The sequence below is a fragment of the Cimex lectularius genome, unplaced genomic scaffold, assembly GCF_000648675.2.
Source record: "Cimex lectularius strain Harlan isolate CLEC.00 unplaced genomic scaffold, Clec_2.1 scaffold80, whole genome shotgun sequence".
Classification (NCBI taxonomy): domain Eukaryota; kingdom Metazoa; phylum Arthropoda; class Insecta; order Hemiptera; family Cimicidae; genus Cimex; species Cimex lectularius.
This window is the reverse complement of record NW_019392709.1, coordinates 329727-348680: the sequence shown is the minus strand read 5'-3', so window position 1 is coordinate 348680 and position 18954 is coordinate 329727. Positions and strand designations below refer to the sequence as shown.

Sequence of the window (18954 nt, the reverse complement as noted above, 5' to 3'; positions counted from 1 at the left end):
AATTGATGCTAATAAGTGAAACATCGTGATAGTCAAAATGATCAGGTGATGAAAATTCCCATTTGATTCATTAATCGGATTGTAATCGTCATAAAAAATTAAAAATTCGGTACCAAGTAAGGAGAATCTGATTGGACTTTCGGACAGTTTGCTGCAATCTGCAAAATTGAATATGGCAAAAATAAAACCTTCCTCCGTCAAAACACTTCCTTTGTCAAGAAGAGGACATTCGGTGCTGGCATCTTGGAGCTCGATGCACACATATTCGTATTTAGGAAAGGAACACTTGTCTTTTTTGCAGTATTTAAGGCATTGATCGTCTCCAACAAGGGTGACTTCCTGTTCTTTTATACGATTATCCCTCCAGCCGAGAAGTTTGCATTTTTTCAAAGTTTTCTTAATATGTATGTTCAAAAACATCCTGTAGTGGATATTTCTGGTGCGCATGAACCTGTCCATTATTTGAATCCGGAGGGAATACTCGACAGGCTCCGAAAGTATAACTATTCCAAAATCGTTTTCATAAAGGTCACTGTAACTGCAAGACGGGTGCAAATGGAAAAAGTCGACGTTTCGAATCTGCACTCCTGGCTTGTCGACATCGCTTAGATCTTCAGAACCGCCTACGACTTGAAACTGATTTTCGTCCAATGTAAATATTGTAGTACCCACGGGTTCAGTTAAGCAATGACAAGGAGCCAAGACGTACGTATTGGTCATCAATAAACCGCCACATTTAAGTTTACCATCCTTAAATTGCAGGCTCATCATGAAAGGATAAAGGCCGGGCTTTTTCTCTGAGGAAAACTGTTGAACCTTTCCGTATCGTCTTCCGACACTTGCATTATTCTGTCCGATATGGCCTTTTATTACGAATATCATTAACGAAAAAATCAACCAAAACACGATCATTAGGAATACCAAAAGAAAAGAAACGAAACAGAAGAAAACTTCAACCTCCAACCTTATGATGAATATACTATTTTAAACCACAATTGTTATTTTTGTGCAAATACAACTATAATAAAATTGTATGGTGGGCGATTAAGATACCAGTGGTGCAAACATTTACAAAATTTAAAAACGGTAAGTTTAAAAGTTATAAATTCAGTGAACACATAAAACATAAATGTTAATAATATACAAATTATTTACTTAATACAAGTTGTAAAACACAAATGTAATAAAAAATATGCTACAATATTCATTTATTTTCACACAATTCCCTCTAACTATTTAATGAGCGTAAAACAAAAAAATAAAGTAGAAAATCAATATTTTGAAAATCATCTGGTGATACAATTGATGGCCATTTTATTTTGAATTCTTTCGAACAGTTTTTGTAAATTGAACAATTTCAAAGATATCTGCAATTTTTCAATCTATTCTAAAGGCAATGAACTATTGAAGTTTACCATCGGATAAGTAAAACGAAACTTCCAACTAAGTTGCCTCGAAGTGCTATCAACCCTATAGCCACTGGTAAAGGACGACCTACTGCAAAAGCTTTCCATAAAGGGCATTGACGTACAAGGATAGACAGATGACATTTCCATAATAATTGTAACGAGTTTTTGGCCAAAATTAAGCAAAATGGTTCAAAGTTAACATTGAAATGGTGCCAGGACAATAGTCTAAATATAAACCCTTTAAAAGACAACGATTCCATGTAACAGAAAAAATAAGCTCAATCTAACAGATCTAACCCTATGAAACCAAGAAATAGAGCAAAGAAGTTACGCACCTAAGAATATACCAGGTTAACGTAGAACCCTTAAGAACACCTTAAGAAAACGATAGAGCTAAAGGCATAATGGAAATGCCAAAGCAGCAATTATGCAATTGACAAATGGTGGTCAAAAAAGTCTAAAACAAAGAAAGGCAGAGAAAATTCTATAAAAAAAACTCCGAAGAACCTCACGTCTTAGCACTTGAGGTCCATGCGGTCAAATTCCATGCTCAGGAATTGAAAAGAAGCATGTGATAGGTACTCCAAAATATTAGAATGCATAAATCGACTTAACGGTTACTGTTTTAATGTAAAAAGGGACTATGGTATGTATGTAGAGTAATGGTTGTCACTTTGCTCCTGTGGGCAGAAGAGTGTTACGATAAAAGTCGTATCGGGCGATGAAAGATCGCTTCGTGTTGCATCACCTATCGCATCGCTCCAGAGGGCACCGCGTCTAACATTTTTAAGGAGTCTGAAATAGTCTTTAACATCATGTGAATAATAGGTCCAAGTTCGCTAGTTTTCGTGGTCCGCTTGACCAATTAATATCTTTCAATATTAAGGTTTTTAGTTAAGATAAAAATGAATCAAATAGATTACACGACATTTAAAAAATGGCAAAAAGGAGGGGTTGAGATGGAAAGTTAGTTTCCGAGTGGATCGAGGTCAAGATAGTTCAAGTGGTAGAGCAGCGCCGTATCTAGCCGAAGGTCGTGGGATCGAATCCCGCTCGTGACACTGACTTTTTATCTCAACTAGAAACCTTAATTAATTGAAAGATATTAATTGGTCAAGCCGACCAAGAAAACTAGTGAAGTACTATGGTATGTATAGTATCGCTTGTCACTTTGCTACAGTGGTCAGAAGAGTGTTACGATAAAAGTCGTATCGGGCGATGAAAGATCGGTTCATGTTGCATCGTCTATCGCATCGCTCCAGAGGGCACCGCGTCTAACATTTTTAAGGAGTCTGAAATAGTCTTTAACATCGTCAGGTTGTGACTAATAGGTCAAAGTTTGAGCCAGCCTTCGAAAATAGGTGAAAAACTGCCAGTTTATGTAACACACACAATTATGTAAAAAATGTAGCATCTTTTTAAAATTAGACTTTACTTGCGGATCAATTTTTTTTAGTACATAACAACACTGTACATTCTAGCATTTAAATCAATATACATACATTAGATTGTACTTTGACTTGTTTGTGTTGGAAAATTAAAATATAAATACTTTATTTATGAAATTTAAAGCTTTAATGTAGCCGGTTTTTACAGCCCTTCGGCCCAGCGCCATTTCAAAATGGTTGAATCCTTTCATCAGGAAAGGATAAGCGTACCTTCCCAGCGCATCTACAGTCTTTCTGGAAACCTGTAAATCAATAATATTAACGGAAATCAAAAATTGTATTAAAAAAAGGTTTTATGACAATTTTGACATACATGATAAGGAACTAAGGCGTCTTGTTCTGCAATGAATAATGCAGTCGGTGACGAGACCTTTGAAATGTTGTATGCTGCGGGTTCAGCACAGCCATACAATTTTAGATTTTCTTCCATCCCGTAATCATATTTGCGGAATTTTCCTATCGAATTTAGATTAAATACTTATTATATAATGATATATTTAAAACCTCATAAAAAATTAGGTGCAAAAACGAGCAAACACACACACAAACTAACAAATAAACACATGAATATCAACAAACAAGCACATTTAGACACAATAGAGTGAATTTGTTATAAAAAAAAATAAAAACGTTATAAACAGCAGCTTTCTTTGTGAAATAAGTCGATAATATTTATTATGGTTGATGATGGTTAACAAAGTAGCGATAAGAACACACACACATATAAATAAACACGACCAACAACCAAATATATGCACACTTTTAAAACAAAAACGAACATACAAGAAACACACAAAACCTACAATCAAACCCAAGCACACTAAATACACAAACATATAAAAACACACGAGCAAATATGCGACAAAAACACATAAATATAAATAAACACGAATGCAACCAAAATAATAGGCAAACAAACAGTTATGTTCGCACACAATCAACAACAAACACATAAAAACAAAACCAGCAAACAAATACAGGTACACAAAAATACAGAAACACGCGCACACACAAACAAATACGTGCTCACAACCAAACATACAAGTCCTCACAGGCAAACATATATCCAACATATACATATATAAAAGAAACACACCCGCTCATATAAATAAGTGCAATAGACGCATGCAAACAAATACGCACACAGGACCATACATTCATACAAAAACAACATTCCCCAATGTAAGTGCAATAGCATACCTCATTTTAAAATAGATACAATAAACCTTTATTTTTCAATTAATTATGGTTTTTAGTTGAGATAAAAAGTCAATGTCACGAGCGGGATTCGAACCCACGACCTTCGGCTAGATCCGCCGCTACTCTACTACCTGAGCTATCGTGGCGTACTTAGCCGAAGGTCGTGGGTTCCAATTCCGATCGTGACATTGATTTTTTCATCTCTTCTAAAAACCTTAATTAATTGAAAGGTATTAATTGGTCAAGCGGACCACGAAAACTAGTTAATTCTGTACCTTTGTTGTTAGCTTAATCCTTATTTTTAATCGAAGAGATGATGACGTACACCATCAAAAAACATGCCAAAACAACGAAACTAATTACCTACAAAAAGCAAACACACATATACGTACAAATAAATACGCACGCAAACGAACAGACATACAAAAAAATACAATACACATGAAACAACAGCAAAACAAATACAACCATAAAATAATTAACAAATACTTGCTCAGCCAAACAAACAAAAACAGAAACAAACACAGATACAACCACACATAAATTTAATAACAGGAATTAAAAAACAAGTTAACACCCTTTTTTGTTTGTTAAGAAAATATTTTCAACCTTTTGGTCGGTCATGGTCAAAAATTGCAAAATACTACAAGATTATTGGATTTTGTAATATTTAACGAGCACTTGTTTGACAAAGTTTCAGTTTTTATTTATATTTATCTTATCTGTCTAACACTTCACTATTACGATTTTCATTACGTCAAAACAAACGTACTCATAAGCTCTAATAATTGTTGAAGTATATGTTACACAATTTGTTCATTTAACAAAAATTCTGAAATTGTGTTACTTATTAGTTTAAGTAAAATTCATTATGCTTTTTCCAGTGTAGTATAACAGTTATTGATTGTAGTAATAAAAATGATTTGTATTACCTGAAAAATACATCTGAATCATATGATCGCCTGTTTTAAATGAAGTGAGACCAATGGAAGCTCCCATCTGAAAACCTAAGTGCTCCTAAAATAAAATTAGGTCATAGTTTTGAAGATGAGCATAATTGCGTTGACTTTTACCTGATCAAAGTGGTCCATTGAACCTCCGACTATCCACGGCAATGAAATAACGCAAAGCGTCTGAAGAGGCGATCTGTCACAAACTTTCATTAACGCCAAAGCTACAATTCGCATGAAATATTTATTATGGGATTCTATGACATTTTCACTCCTCAGCCATTTCTATAAAGGTTGCTTTTGTAAATTTTAAAACTCAATTTGAATTTACTACACTCTAACCAGTAAATATGACAATATTTGAAGCAAGACACGGTGCAAAATGGTGAGCTCGCTCGCGTTAGGAGGGATCACCAACGGTGCGAAATGGACGCTCGATGCTACTTTTCGGTTGAATTCTTCTCGTTCGGACATCATGGCGAAGTAAAATGAACTTCCGAGGGATTGACCGACATAGGATAATTTTTCTTTGGAAGACACATTCAACACTTGGTTTATCATAGCGGGCAAATCGTACGATCCAATTTCATGAAAACTAAAATCCAGTTCAATATTTGATTCGAATCATTTTATGAAGTTATTTACCTGAAATTCCAGTATTCGCTATCAGTGAATGAATATTTCAAATGTTTCCTCGAGTACGGATTGCCCCTTTGATCACCAAGCCATACATCATAGCCATGATCCGCTAGTATAAATGCTATAAATAATACTTTGCTTTATTTAATATGACAAAATGTCGAAACATGTCTGATAAAAATGATCTGTAACGACCAAATTAAAAAGAAAAAAGCAATACAAAATCACCTAAGGCTTGGACATCTGTCAGGAAAAAATGCTATATGTAAAAAGTATCTTATTATACATATATATGTTTATGGTTTGTAAATAATATTCAATATAGCATTACTTAAATATATTCCACACTTATTCACTTACGAAAGTCTATCCCTTTCCCTCTAAGAATCCAGGAACGAGACCTGATGCAGAATCCATTGACCAATAGTACGGGATGTCCCTTGGAAGGCCGGTCTCGTCTCATAATTCTATGCAAGCCGACCAAATATCCATCGTCGGTTACAGCCTCGTGAAATTCGTAATTGTATCCGGCCCTTTCAATCAATTCTCTCTTTGAACAAAAAAATACAGAAAGTAGTCCGATTTTTAAAATATTTCGCGAAATTTTTCCAAACTTACATTGGATAAAGATAAAGAATAATAGTCGTTGGGAGCAATAAACGGAGGATCGGATTTCTGGCCGGAAGTGAAATAAACAATAAAAAGAAGGACCGAAGGTACAATAAAACTTATGTACGACATATTCCACGGTTTTAATCCATCTGAGAGATATTATTTGTGGCAGACGACCCCACCACGTACGACCTTGCGATTTCCATCCAAACTCAAATTTTTAATAAGATGAAACTCCTTCTCCTTTTATTATGGTTGTTGTTGAATTAGTCATGTGATGTGTTTATTGAGCTTCAGGACCTCTTTATTTTACCTATTGTTGCCTGTACGTATTTCTAGGCCACTACCAATACCCATTTTCAAGGGGGTAGTAATACTACAAAAAAATTTTTTTTTTCGTTATGAACTATGCATATTAGCCATGTGACAATTCGTATATGTGTGTTCAAATTTGGGGGGGGGGGTTATTGTAAAAAAAAGGGCCAGAGGCGACGGTGGGATTCGAACCCACGACAGCGGCGTGAGAGTGGTTGTGAAGTTCAAAAAATAACACCATGTGACGGCAAATGTTTATAAGGCCTTAAAGAAGGATACAAGAAACGAGGTTATGAGGAACGTAATTATCTTGATAATTCCTTTTGTTTTAAAGCCAGTAAGGTCCACTCTTACACTTGTTCATACACCTTGAAGCAGAAACACATATTACAGGCCAATATGACGAGGGATAAACAGGCCAAATATATAGAAAACGACTAAGTCAAAAAAGAATATTGTCAATCTAATAATTTAAGAAAATTTCAAGCTTGATCAACTCCGATCATGTTTGTATTTTTTCTATTTTGTTGCTGGTTTTGTCTCAGACTTGCTTCAGATACAATAACTTTATAGATAACAATTCATGCTTCGCATTCGTGAATTTTCTTAGCTTCACGTATAAACAACGATGGATATGCAGCCTAACCAGTCCCACATGCTAACCTTAATCCTACGTAACCTAACCGAAGTACACTGATCCTAACCTAACCTTATTTTTTCCATCTCCAAAAAATCCGAGTAGTAAATACATTATTCATATTTTTAATAAATATTTTAATATTATTTTATATAGATACAAATTTTTGCCATAAATTAAGCGAATTAATCAAAGGTTTTCTATTTTTATTGACAGAATATCCAAGTCCCAACCGTAAACTTTATTCTCCCTAATGAAACCTAACCAGTCTCACAACCTAACCTTAATCCTATGTAACCTAACCGAAGTACACTGATCCTAACCTAACCTATCCCTATTTTTTCCATCTCCAAAAAATCCGAGTAGTAAATACATTATTCATATTTTTAATAAACATTTTAATATTATTTTATATAGATAAAATTTTTTACCATAAATTAAGCCAATTAATCAAAGGTTCTCTATCTTTATTGACACAATATCCAAGCCCCAACCATAAACTTTATTCTCCCTAATAAAACCTAACCAGTCTCACAACCTAACCTTAATCCTATGTAACCTAACCGAAGTACACTGATCCTAACCTATCCTATACCTATTTTTTCCATCTCCAAAAAATCCGAGTAATAAATACATTATTCATATTTTTAATAAAGATTTTAGTATTATTTTATATAGATACAAATTTTTGCCATAAATTAAGCGAATTAATCAAAGGTTCTCTATTTTTATTGACAGAATATCCAAGCCCCAACCATAAACTTTATTCTCCCTAATAAAACCTAACCAGTCTCACAACCTAACCTTAACCCTATGTAACCTAACCGAAGTACACTGATCCTAACCTAACCTTATTTTTTCCATCTCCAAAAAATCCGAGTAGTAAATACATTATTTATATTTTTAATAAAGATTTTAGTATTATTGTATATAGATACAAATTTTTGCTCATAAATTAAGCCAATTAATCAAAGTTTCTCCATTTTTATTGACAGAATATCCAAGCCCCAACCATAAACTTTATTCTTTTTAACAAAACCTAACCAGTCCCACAACCTAACCTTAATCCTATATAACCTAACCGAAGTACACTAATCCTAACCTAGCCTATCCCTATTTTTTCCATCTCCAAGAAATCCAAGTAGTGGATACATTATTCATATGTTTAATAAACATTTTAGTATTATTTTATATAGATACAATTTTTTTTAGATTTTAGAAAAAACATTTTAGAAAATAGATACAATCCCCAACCTTAAACTTTATTCTCTCTACAAAACCTTACCTGTTCCTACCCTAACTCTAACTCAGAACTAATCCATCCCTAACTTTAAACCGTTCATATACTTACATAACCGTAAACTTAACGTTAACCTTAACCTAACGTAAACTTATTTTAACTCTAACCCTAATTTAACGTGAGGTGATTAGGGACTGTTAGTCGATGATTATTCAGAAATCGTGAGTTGCGGTCTGGTGTGACGTAGGTTTCAGAAAAACGTTTTCTTCATCGTGCCAACGTTTCGCTCTTTATTGATATCATCTTCATGGCCTGGGATTTACAAACATTGTTTAAATTTAACAGATACATGTAGGATGTGGAAAAAAGTGAACTTACACAATGCAATTCCAGCAAATTCACTTTTTTCCACATCCTACATGTATTTGTTAAATTTAAACAATGTTTGTAAATCTCAGGCCCTGAAGATGATCTCAATAAAGATCGAAACGTTGGCACGATAAAGAAAATGTTTTTCTGAAACCTACATCTCACCAGACCGCATCTCACGATTTCTGAATAATCACCTAACTTTAACCTTACATTACCATAATATTAATCCTAATTATAACCCTAATGTAATCTAACCTTATTGTAACTTAACACCAACACTAATCCGTATCTAACCTAACCTAGCAAAACCCTAATCTTAACTTTAACCTAACTTTAGCCCCAACAAAAAATTTATCCACCCCTTTCCATGTTAAAATATACTTTGATATGGGTACTCACATGACCCACATTTGTCTAAAAACATTTGTAATTTATCAATAAATTGTTTCCATAATTCAAAACTGCTCCATTTAACCCATTCACTCTGAAATTACTGACATAGTTGGGAGCAAGAGAATAATTTATTTTGAACCTCTTGAAGTCTGTTAAAATGAATAGCACATACAACTACATGAAGGGGAGGCAAATAGTATCATGGTTTAACAATGTTGGTGTGTAAAACATGATTGCTTAATATGCTCATGTCTATGATATGGTATGCTCACTGATGCATAGGGTAAAAGTATTCTAGTAGCGGCTTCATCTTTGCCAACAAGATTTTTGATGTGTTCAGTGTACTTTAATAAGGAGTTAAATGTTATTTCTAGGTATGTTACTATCTTAGACCGGTCAAAAAAATTTCCATCAAGTGATGTCTTACTTTTACATATGTTAATTTTTTTTAACAGAAAAGTTTTTTCTGTCAAATCTATATTAACATTTTTAGAAATTCCATTAATCTAGGAGAAACAGTAGGGTGAATAATGCCAGTTGAGAATAGTTAGGTTCCAGCAGTGTATTTAAAAAATTTCAAAGACTTTTTTTCATAAATTATGACAATAAATAAAATAATTTTTGAAATATAATTTTGGATTCGCACTTTGTAATATCGATCGGCTTTTTAAGGTTTTTGTATTTTTAAGCAATTTTGTAAAACAAATGAAAGGAAATTGTGAATTATTTCAATCATTTTATGCTTTTTAAGGTTGACAAAAAGATAATTTAAAAAATTTGAAAAATTTTAGTTTTTTAAATAATCACATTAGTGTGAATATTAAATAAAAAGTATTTAATTAGTTAAAAATGTATGAACTCAGTGTGTATGTCTGATTTCAATAAAACTAAGAACCTGTTCAGCCCATAGATGGCGGTACATTCACTTTTACACAGTTTGTTCAATGTAAATGATTTTATCAACAATGATTTGAACTGTAGTAGACAAGTTTTCATCTTTCAAGAGTAAACGTAAGCGGAAAAAGGGATAAAACTTAAATGGGCAGACCAGAGATCAATTTTGATCCTGGTAAACGGTTCATCGACACAGACAAACTTACAGGACTAGCAATTTCCGGTTATAAAATTACCGTCGTGATTAATAACTCTGACGTTTTCAAACTTGTGACATCATACGAATCACTATTTCATATGCTTCCAAGATAGTTCAATTAAGATTTGCGATATTCCCTTTGTAACGGTGGACGATTAGAAAGAAAAACTTTTATTATTATGTACAATTCACTAGTTTTCGTGATCCGCTTGACCAATTAATATATTTAAATTAATTAAGGTTTTTAGTTGAGATAAAAGTCAGTGTCACGAGCGGGATTCGAACCCACGATCTTCGGCTAGATACGCCGCTGCTCTACCACTTGAGCTATCTTGACTCTCTCCGTGGACATTTCATTTGTTGCCGAGAATCAAATAGATTAAACGACATTTGAAAAATGGCAAAAAGTAGGGGAAATTCAAAAGGTGGAGTTGAGATGGGAAGTTAGTGTCCGAGTGGATCGAAGTCACGATGGCTCAAGTGGTAGAGCAGCGGCGTACCTATCCGAAGGTCATGGGTTCGAATCCCGCTCGTGACACTGACTTTTTTATCTCAACTAAAAACCTTAATTAATTGAAAGCTTTTAAAAATATGTTGTAAAATGGGCTATCTGAAATTGTGTCATCTACATTAATTTGTTCATATTTTCACAACTTGGCACAAGCTTTCCCAATATATGGGATGTAATAGGTCCTCCACACTTAAAGCGACTTAATTATGCGACTGCATTTGTTTCGTTCCCACTTGCGACTGGATCCCAGCAAGTCCATCCTATTTTCAATCAATGATTATTTTAACCTAGGTAAAACAATCAATTCATATTTTCAAAACATTAAAAAACGTACAAATACGAAAAAACTCAATATACATTCTAACAATTAATTAAGTTTTTAGTTGAGATAAAAAAGTCAGTGTCACGAGCGGGATTCGAACCCATGATCTTCGGCTAGATTCGCCGCTGCTCTACCACTTGAGCTATCGTGACTTCGATCCACTCGGACACTAACTTCCATCTCAACCCCACCTTTTGAATTTTCCCTCCTTTTTGCCATTTTTCAATTATGTACAATACCAAATTATGTACAATATTTCGTTTGTTTTTGTATATAATGCTTATTTAAGGTATAATTGTTATAAATGGTAAAATTAATTAATTATAAAAGCTATAAATGATTCAGTCGCTTTAAATTGATCTGCTTATGTGCATGTTATGGGTCTCGGTCATCTATCCAGTATGCAATTTCGTCAACTGTATAAATTAGCTAAAACGAGATTCGATGTGTGTTCACCCCAGAGAGTATTAGTCCGAGGACGAATTCATCAATGATCCTATATAATGAATTTCGGTTCGGGAATTGTGGCCGAAGGCGAGCAGTGCAATGCCTCTTTTTTCCCGGAGGTATGACGAAGCTTCGGATGAAGGACCTCCGTACAATTGTTTTGATAAATATTTCATCGATGGTCCAATACGCGGGATTCGAAGGACAATCCCAATGATGAACGACAATTGAATCACAGCCAAATAAAGCTCCAGACCCGTGTTGTATCGTCAGGCTGTGCTATTTATCCGGATAGAACGCTACATCCGAATGAGATAAAATGGGATGAGTGTGCAGCAGTACCGATAGCCATTTGGCCCCTAAAATGACCATCGACGTTCACAGCACCGGAATAGATTTTGACATAAGAAAAATATCTTTAAATATTTTTTCCAATGAATTAAATCGACGCAGAAGGAATTACAACCCATTACCGTATCATTCAAAAAGTATCTTTTATTGTATAATAAAATGTAAAGGGTTATCAGGATGAAGAAAACGTTTAGCTGTTAACAATGGTCAAATATTTAAAATATATCACAATAACAGTTTAAAAGTGTGATATGTAGGTTGTATGTATATGGCATATCAGTTATGATCAGTTAATGATGAAGTGCCAAAAAACATCAAATTAATTACACAAAAATTGCTATAACTGCACTAGATACAGTATAAATGAAACATAGAACAGACGAAAAAACAAGAAAATGTAAGAAATTATTTTTCCTAGATTTAATCCTCGACGATGATTAATTGGCCATCAATGAACGATTTGTCTTGAAATAAATGTACAACAATTTGGTATTTTCACAGTTTTTTTTCCATTTTCAGCGGTATAAAAAAAATTACATAATGAAACATGTCAAATATGAAACAGAAATAAAATTAAGAGATTATTTTTTCCTTGTTCCAATTCTAGATGATCATTAATTGTCCCTCAGTGAGCGATTTGATTCGAAATAAATGTTCAAGAATATTTAATCAAATATTGGTTAAACTATTCCAAAAGAGTCTAAAGGGTGAAATGGCAAAAATATCAAATTAATTACGAAAGAAATTACAATAACTGCACTAGATACAGTATAAATACTTATTTTCGGTGATGCAAAAAATTTAAAAGTATATTAATGAACAAATCAAACATGGAATAGAAATGAAAATTCGAGAAATTATTTTTGCTCGCTCTAATCCTTGATGATGATTAATTGGCCCTGAATGAACGATCTGACTGGAAATAAACGTTCAAGTATATTTCGCAAGATAGTATCTTCAGATAGTTTTCGTTTTGTTTTAGATGGATAGATGTAAACTCTATGAATTATCTGAGGTGTTTAGTGACCATGGTTATTTGGAGATCGTGAAATGCGGTCTGGTGTGACATAGGTTTTAGAAAACCCTTTTTTTTATCGTGCCAACGTTTCGATCTTTATTGAGATCATCTTCAGGACTCAAAGCGTTTTTTTCTGTGTAGATGTGTCATTATTGCGTGTCGTATTGAGAGGGCCAACAGATCACCAAATAATGACATATCTACAGAGAAAACAAACACTTTGAGCTCTGAAGATGATCTCAATAAAGATCGAAACGTTGGCACGTTAAAGAAAATGTTTTTCTAAAACCTACGTCACACCAGACCGAATTTCACGATCTCTAAATAATCTATGAATTATTTAGAACCAACATGTACCAAATTTGGTAATCATAAATTACAGAAATACACCAGCAAGACAAAAAACCCGGAAATTATAATATTCCATTTTAAATAAAATAAGCGTGATTTATTATTGTATAATGATAACGTCTCAATTAGGGGGACAATGAATGGAAGTAACAGTCACGCATCATAAGAAAACTAAAAGAGGTGAAGAAACGTTCTGGACCGCGGCGTATCATAAACAGCCCTTCTTTAAATTCGTTGACGAGCAATCATGTAATTATCCATTTAAGTAAGTCCAAACATTTGTACTGAACCTTTTGTCCTGAGAGCAAACACAATAAGTGAACATAATTAGAAGATGTTTCTATCGTTACGAAACATTTCAGGAAATAGAGACTTAAATGTAAATAACGAGCAAGGCTGGCAAACTAGGCGGTTGCATGATTTTTCTATATTTAATTTATTATTAGTTCAATTAATTAAGGTTTTTAGTTGAGAAAAAAGTCAGTGTCACGAGCGGGATTCGAACCCACGATCTTCGGCTAGATACGCCGCTCTACCACTTGAGCCATCGTGACTTCGTTCCACTCGGACACTAACTTCCCATCTCAACCCCTCCTTTTGAATTTTCGCTCCTTTTGGCCATTTTTCAAAGGCATTCAAAAGGAGGGAAAATTCAAAAGGTGGGGTTGAGATGGCAAGTTAGAGTCCGAGTGGATCGAAGTCTCGATTGCTGAAGTGGTAGAGTAGTGGCGTATTTAGCCGAAGATCGTAGGTTCGAAACCCGCTCGTGACATTGACTTTTTTATCCCAACTAAAAACCTTAATTAATTGAAAGAGTTAATTGGTCAAGCGGACCACGAAAACTATTGAATTTATTCTTAGTACTATGCCATGTTAAAAGTAGTTATGAATTTGATTCGTACGGTAATTTGTTAGGTTTTATAATCAAGATAAGGAATATCGACGAGGGCAAATGTTAACGACCGATTTTCGATTATTACCGTACTCATTTTGGGTCGTTTGCAAAAACAGAAAAAAAGATTACAAAATGAAATATCAGAATTGATAAAAGGCAGTTAAAAATATATATGTTTATGGCTGATATGGTGTTCGGTGTCGCATTTAGTTGTATGTAAACGAAAGTAAGAAATATATACCCTTTATCAGAAATTTGAAACTATTTCTAATAATGGACACTGTTAACAAATAAAATATCTACTTAAAATGTTGGAAATTATGGCTATAATTTATGAATCAGACGAGTTTTACTCATCCATTTTGTATTACAATTGTGGCATTGTTACTCCACTTTATTTTTGTTGGGTATTGATTCTTAATCGTCTTCTGCATTTGATTTTTGAATGTCTGTATACCGGCTGATTGTATGTACTAGGTGGGTCAAGAGCGTAAAGTTGTGCGAAAACGATCCGAAATCGTACTTAGTCGGTTCCAGGGTTATCCCAGCCTTAAGTCGTTTATTTCCGTTTACGACAGAAAGTTTGAATTTGTTAATGTCGTTCGCTTGGCATATGGATCGGTGGTGTGGTGGACCAAAACTCTTCAGGCCAAAGCAATAAGCCTGCTACGTGATACCCAAATACAAGCGTGTCTCAGTGTCACTGGTGCCATGAGCACATGTCCAACTGCGGCCATGGAAGTTTTGTTGAACCTCCCACCACTTTACATTTTAATCCAAGGAGAAGCCAGAGCAGCAGCACACAAGATCATAAATGGATAACCATCTCCTAGGATATGCCATGTGAATAAACAAAGGAAACTGAGGGACGAGATACAGGCAGATGCCATTCTAGGTATTCCAAGTTATGCCACTACTCCAAAGTACAACTTCAACAAGAAGTACTAATACCAGTACGTGAAGAATGGGCAAAGCGAACACAACTAAAGGCAAATTCATACTGGTATACTGACGGCTCCAAAACCGACAAGGGTACGGAAGCTGGGGGGTCATTGGCATGACCCAGGTGGCTGTAAACCTAGGCTAGCATGCTACAGTTTTCCAGTCTGAAATCATAGCGATCAAACAATGTGCCAGAGAAATAAAACGGCTAGGAATACATTCCCGGAAGACAGCCATTTTCTCTGCCAGCCAGGCATCTCTCAAGGCCTTAGCCTCGTGCGAGGCGAAAGCAAAGAGTGTTTGGAAATGCATAGAGGCCCGGACAAAAATCAGCGACACTAATGACCTGACCCTGGCATTGGTCCCCGGACATTCGAGGTATAGGGGCAACGAAAAGGTTGACATGATGGCCAAAAAGGGAGACAACATGGACTCTATGGGCCCAGAACCCTACTTCAGCCTAGCAGCCAGCCACAAAAGAGGATACATCTTAAAATGGATCCTTAATGAGTCCAAAACTTAGTGGAACAATACCGCAGGTATGAGGCACGCGGAGATTCCTAGATGGATCATCCGCAAAACTTACAAAACAACTACTGGGCACTGCCACTTAAGAAAGCACATGCACCGGAGAGGAGTACAGACAGAAGAAAAACTGTGCAGATACTGCTAGGAAAAGGAGGAGACTACAGAACACATTTTATGTTTCTGCGAAGGTCTATGTAGATGCAGGTTCTTTCAACTAGGACAAGAAAAACCACAAGCAAGATCCTACACCTAGGAACCGCTGGCAAAGCTTTGGAGGCTGGTTAATAGCCTGAAGCTGGCCAGTGAGTTATAATTAACAGAGGAGCACAATAAATCTATTTAGGTCGAGGTTAAGTAGGCCTTCTGGCCGCCTCTCTTATGCCTATCCATAAAGGTTGGAAAAGTCGTGCTTAAGGCGAATACAATCAAAAATCATACGTATGCGGTTCCAGTGTGAGGCCAGTTTTGGGTCGTGTTTCGTACTCTAAAAGTCCAATTTTACTGGAATCGAGTCGCAAATCTGAATTGAACTCACGTTGTTGCACGGTTAAGTCGCTTCCAGTTCGTGAAGAATACAGTCCCAAGGTTAGAAAGTTTACGCAGTTATCAAAAATCGTACGTATTCTTCCAGCGTGAGACCATCCTTGGGACGTACGGTAAAAATTCCAGCCTGCTACGGTTGAATCGCAAGTCTGAACTAACTTCACGTAGTCGCATGTGTCAGTCCCAGTGTGACATAGCTCTCGGGTCTCCAATCTGCTGAAATTGAGTCGCAGGTCTGTACAGAATTCACTAGTCCCAAATTATTCATTGTAATCAGTCTTTCTGTGGTATCATGAGTTTAGTCCAATCCTTCGATTCGATCGCAGAAAGCTGGATTTCACCGACGATCACCGAATATATCAGGCTGACCCACTGGAAGCTATTCAACAATTAAAGTCACACCTATTACTCGTTCCCAGCAATCTAAGCTCTTTGCGTACTCCCAAGACCCAAAGCTGGTCACTGTCGACTTATGTCTTTTTATTTGCACAACTTGGCACAAGCTTTCCCAATATATGGGATGTAATAGGTCCTCCACACTTAAAGCGACTTAATTATGCGACTGCATTTGTTTCGTTCCCACTTGCGACTGGATCCCAGCAAGTCCATCCTATTTTCAATCAATGATTACTTTAACCTAGGTAAAACAATCAATTCATATTTTCAAAACATTAAAAAACGAACAAATACGAAAAAACTCAATATATATTCTAACAATTAATTAAAGTTTTTAGTTGAGATATAAAAGTCAGTGTCACGAGCGGGATTCGAACCCACGATCCTCGGCTAGATACGCCGCTACTCTACCACATGAGCTATCGTGACTTCGATCCCCTTAGGCCCTAACTTCCCATCTCAACCGCACCTTTTGAATTTTCCCTCCTTTTTGCCATTTTTCAAATGCGTAATCTATTTGATTCTCGGCGACAAATGAAATGGCCACGGGGAGCTTTAGTGAAGGTATACTTCATTTGAACTTATTAAATACACTAGTTTTCGTGGTTCGCTTGACCAATTAATATCTTTCAATTAATTAAGGTTTTTAGTTGAGATAGATAGATTTGAGTAGATCGAAGTCACGATAGCTCAAGTGGTAGAGTAGCGACGAATCTAGCCGAGGATCGTGGGTTCAAATCCCGCTCGTGACACTGACTTTTATATCTCAACTAAAAACTTTAATTAATTGAAACATATTAATTGCTCAAGCGGACGACGAAAACTAGTGAATACATAATAACACAATAACAATCGAAGAGAACTTATGTCGTATGTCTAAGTTGTCCCCAGGTGCTGTCAGTTCGAATCCAGTGGGAGACCAGCCTAACTTCTACATTGCAGGCATTTCTCGCAAAATCAATAACGGCAGAACTGTGGGCAAGCCAAATTTCTAACTTTTAGACCAATGAATAGAGCGTATTTTTTCCTTGAGTTTCCTCGACGGGCATTGATAATCAGCAACTCACCGCTCAGATTGTATACATTACACGAAGAACAAGAATACTTGATTTTAAATATACAACTTGCATCAAACCCATAAACACACTTATCAAAAAAAAAAAAAATGTCAAGCCTACAATTTTCATTTAAGCAGACAATTAAAGTGTAATCGGGCAATAAATGAAAATAATAAATATATTAGCCTGTCAATCCCTGTGACAGTCGCAGTTTATAAACTTAACTCAATTTTAGCTGATGGATCCCCATAATTGAAAAATAACAGATAATTAACATAGGTTTTAATTTCTTGATGATATAATTGCTTTAGATTTCAATGAAGTAAACAGCAGTAGGCCAAGAATTAACTAATCTACTAGGCTCAAAGCGTTAACTACCAACATTTTTAATCATTTTAAATGATTCAAGGGCTTAAACTATTTGTAACTTAGTTGTAAGCATTTTTATTGTTATTAATTAATAATTAATGCAAGAAATGTGTTTTTTAAGACAGGGACACAATAACGTTAAATACAGAAGCATAGATGCCTATGATTTTTTTTTAAATCTTGTCTGTTGGGAAAGGGGAAGCCATCTTTTTGGTTGGTAACTGGTGTTTTTTTCCAATTCTTGAGTTTTTCTTTCTCAAGACATTATTCCACTCTCGGGTGCGCATAGTTGTACAGATTCGATGGGTGAGAGGGCTGCCCTGTTTGGCTATTTGGTCAGCCTGTTCGTTTCCTTCTACACCTTCATACCTCGAAACCGCCGTAAAGAATTTTTGTTGTTTTACGAGGGCCATTAGGCATTTTAGACCACCCTCCTTTAGATCTAAAACTATACAATGCGAATACTTTTGGATAGTGCCTTTATAGCTGCCTAACTGTTCGGTATGTAAATCCGTGCACATTTTAGTTTGCTTCTTTATCTACTCCTGTTTATAGAGTTTGGATTGCATGGACCTCAGCCTGGAAAATTCGAACATTCAATTTTCCAGAGCATGAGATGACAAAGTAGTCTAATTATACACTGAAGTCCCCGGCAATAAAATTACACCTTGATGGTGAGAGTCGTCACAGGTTTTATGTCATATGTGCGTTTTAACACACACGACCACCGCCGTCCACGATTTGGATCATAATAGCCATTCCTTTTCTCTTGACAGACTGAAGATGGTGTAATGCCAAAAACCCTTCTACTGACCAAACCCAGCCAGGATAGGCAGACTAAATCCAATTACCTATTTGATGCAAAAATTATTATTTTTATAAATATATGCAACGTAGGAATTTTTAACTATTGTA

The 18954-nt window shown here is 35.3% G+C and overlaps 1 protein-coding gene across 1 annotated transcript; it reads right to left on the bottom strand.

Annotated features, from left to right (window-relative positions):
* Positions 1–2822: 2822 nt before the first annotated feature.
* Positions 2823–6457, bottom strand: LOC106665618 (lipase 1-like). Its single transcript, XM_014392142.2, has 8 exons — positions 6265–6457; positions 6007–6196; positions 5653–5767; positions 5350–5602; positions 5131–5292; positions 4990–5074; positions 3171–3313; positions 2823–3099 (listed from the first exon to the last, which is right to left on the bottom strand). The coding sequence occupies exons 1-8, from the start codon at positions 6385–6387 to the stop codon at positions 2947–2949; spliced, it is 1224 nt and encodes a 407-aa protein (XP_014247628.1). The 5' UTR covers positions 6388–6457; the 3' UTR covers positions 2823–2946.
* Between the last annotated feature and the right edge of the window lie 12497 nt (positions 6458–18954).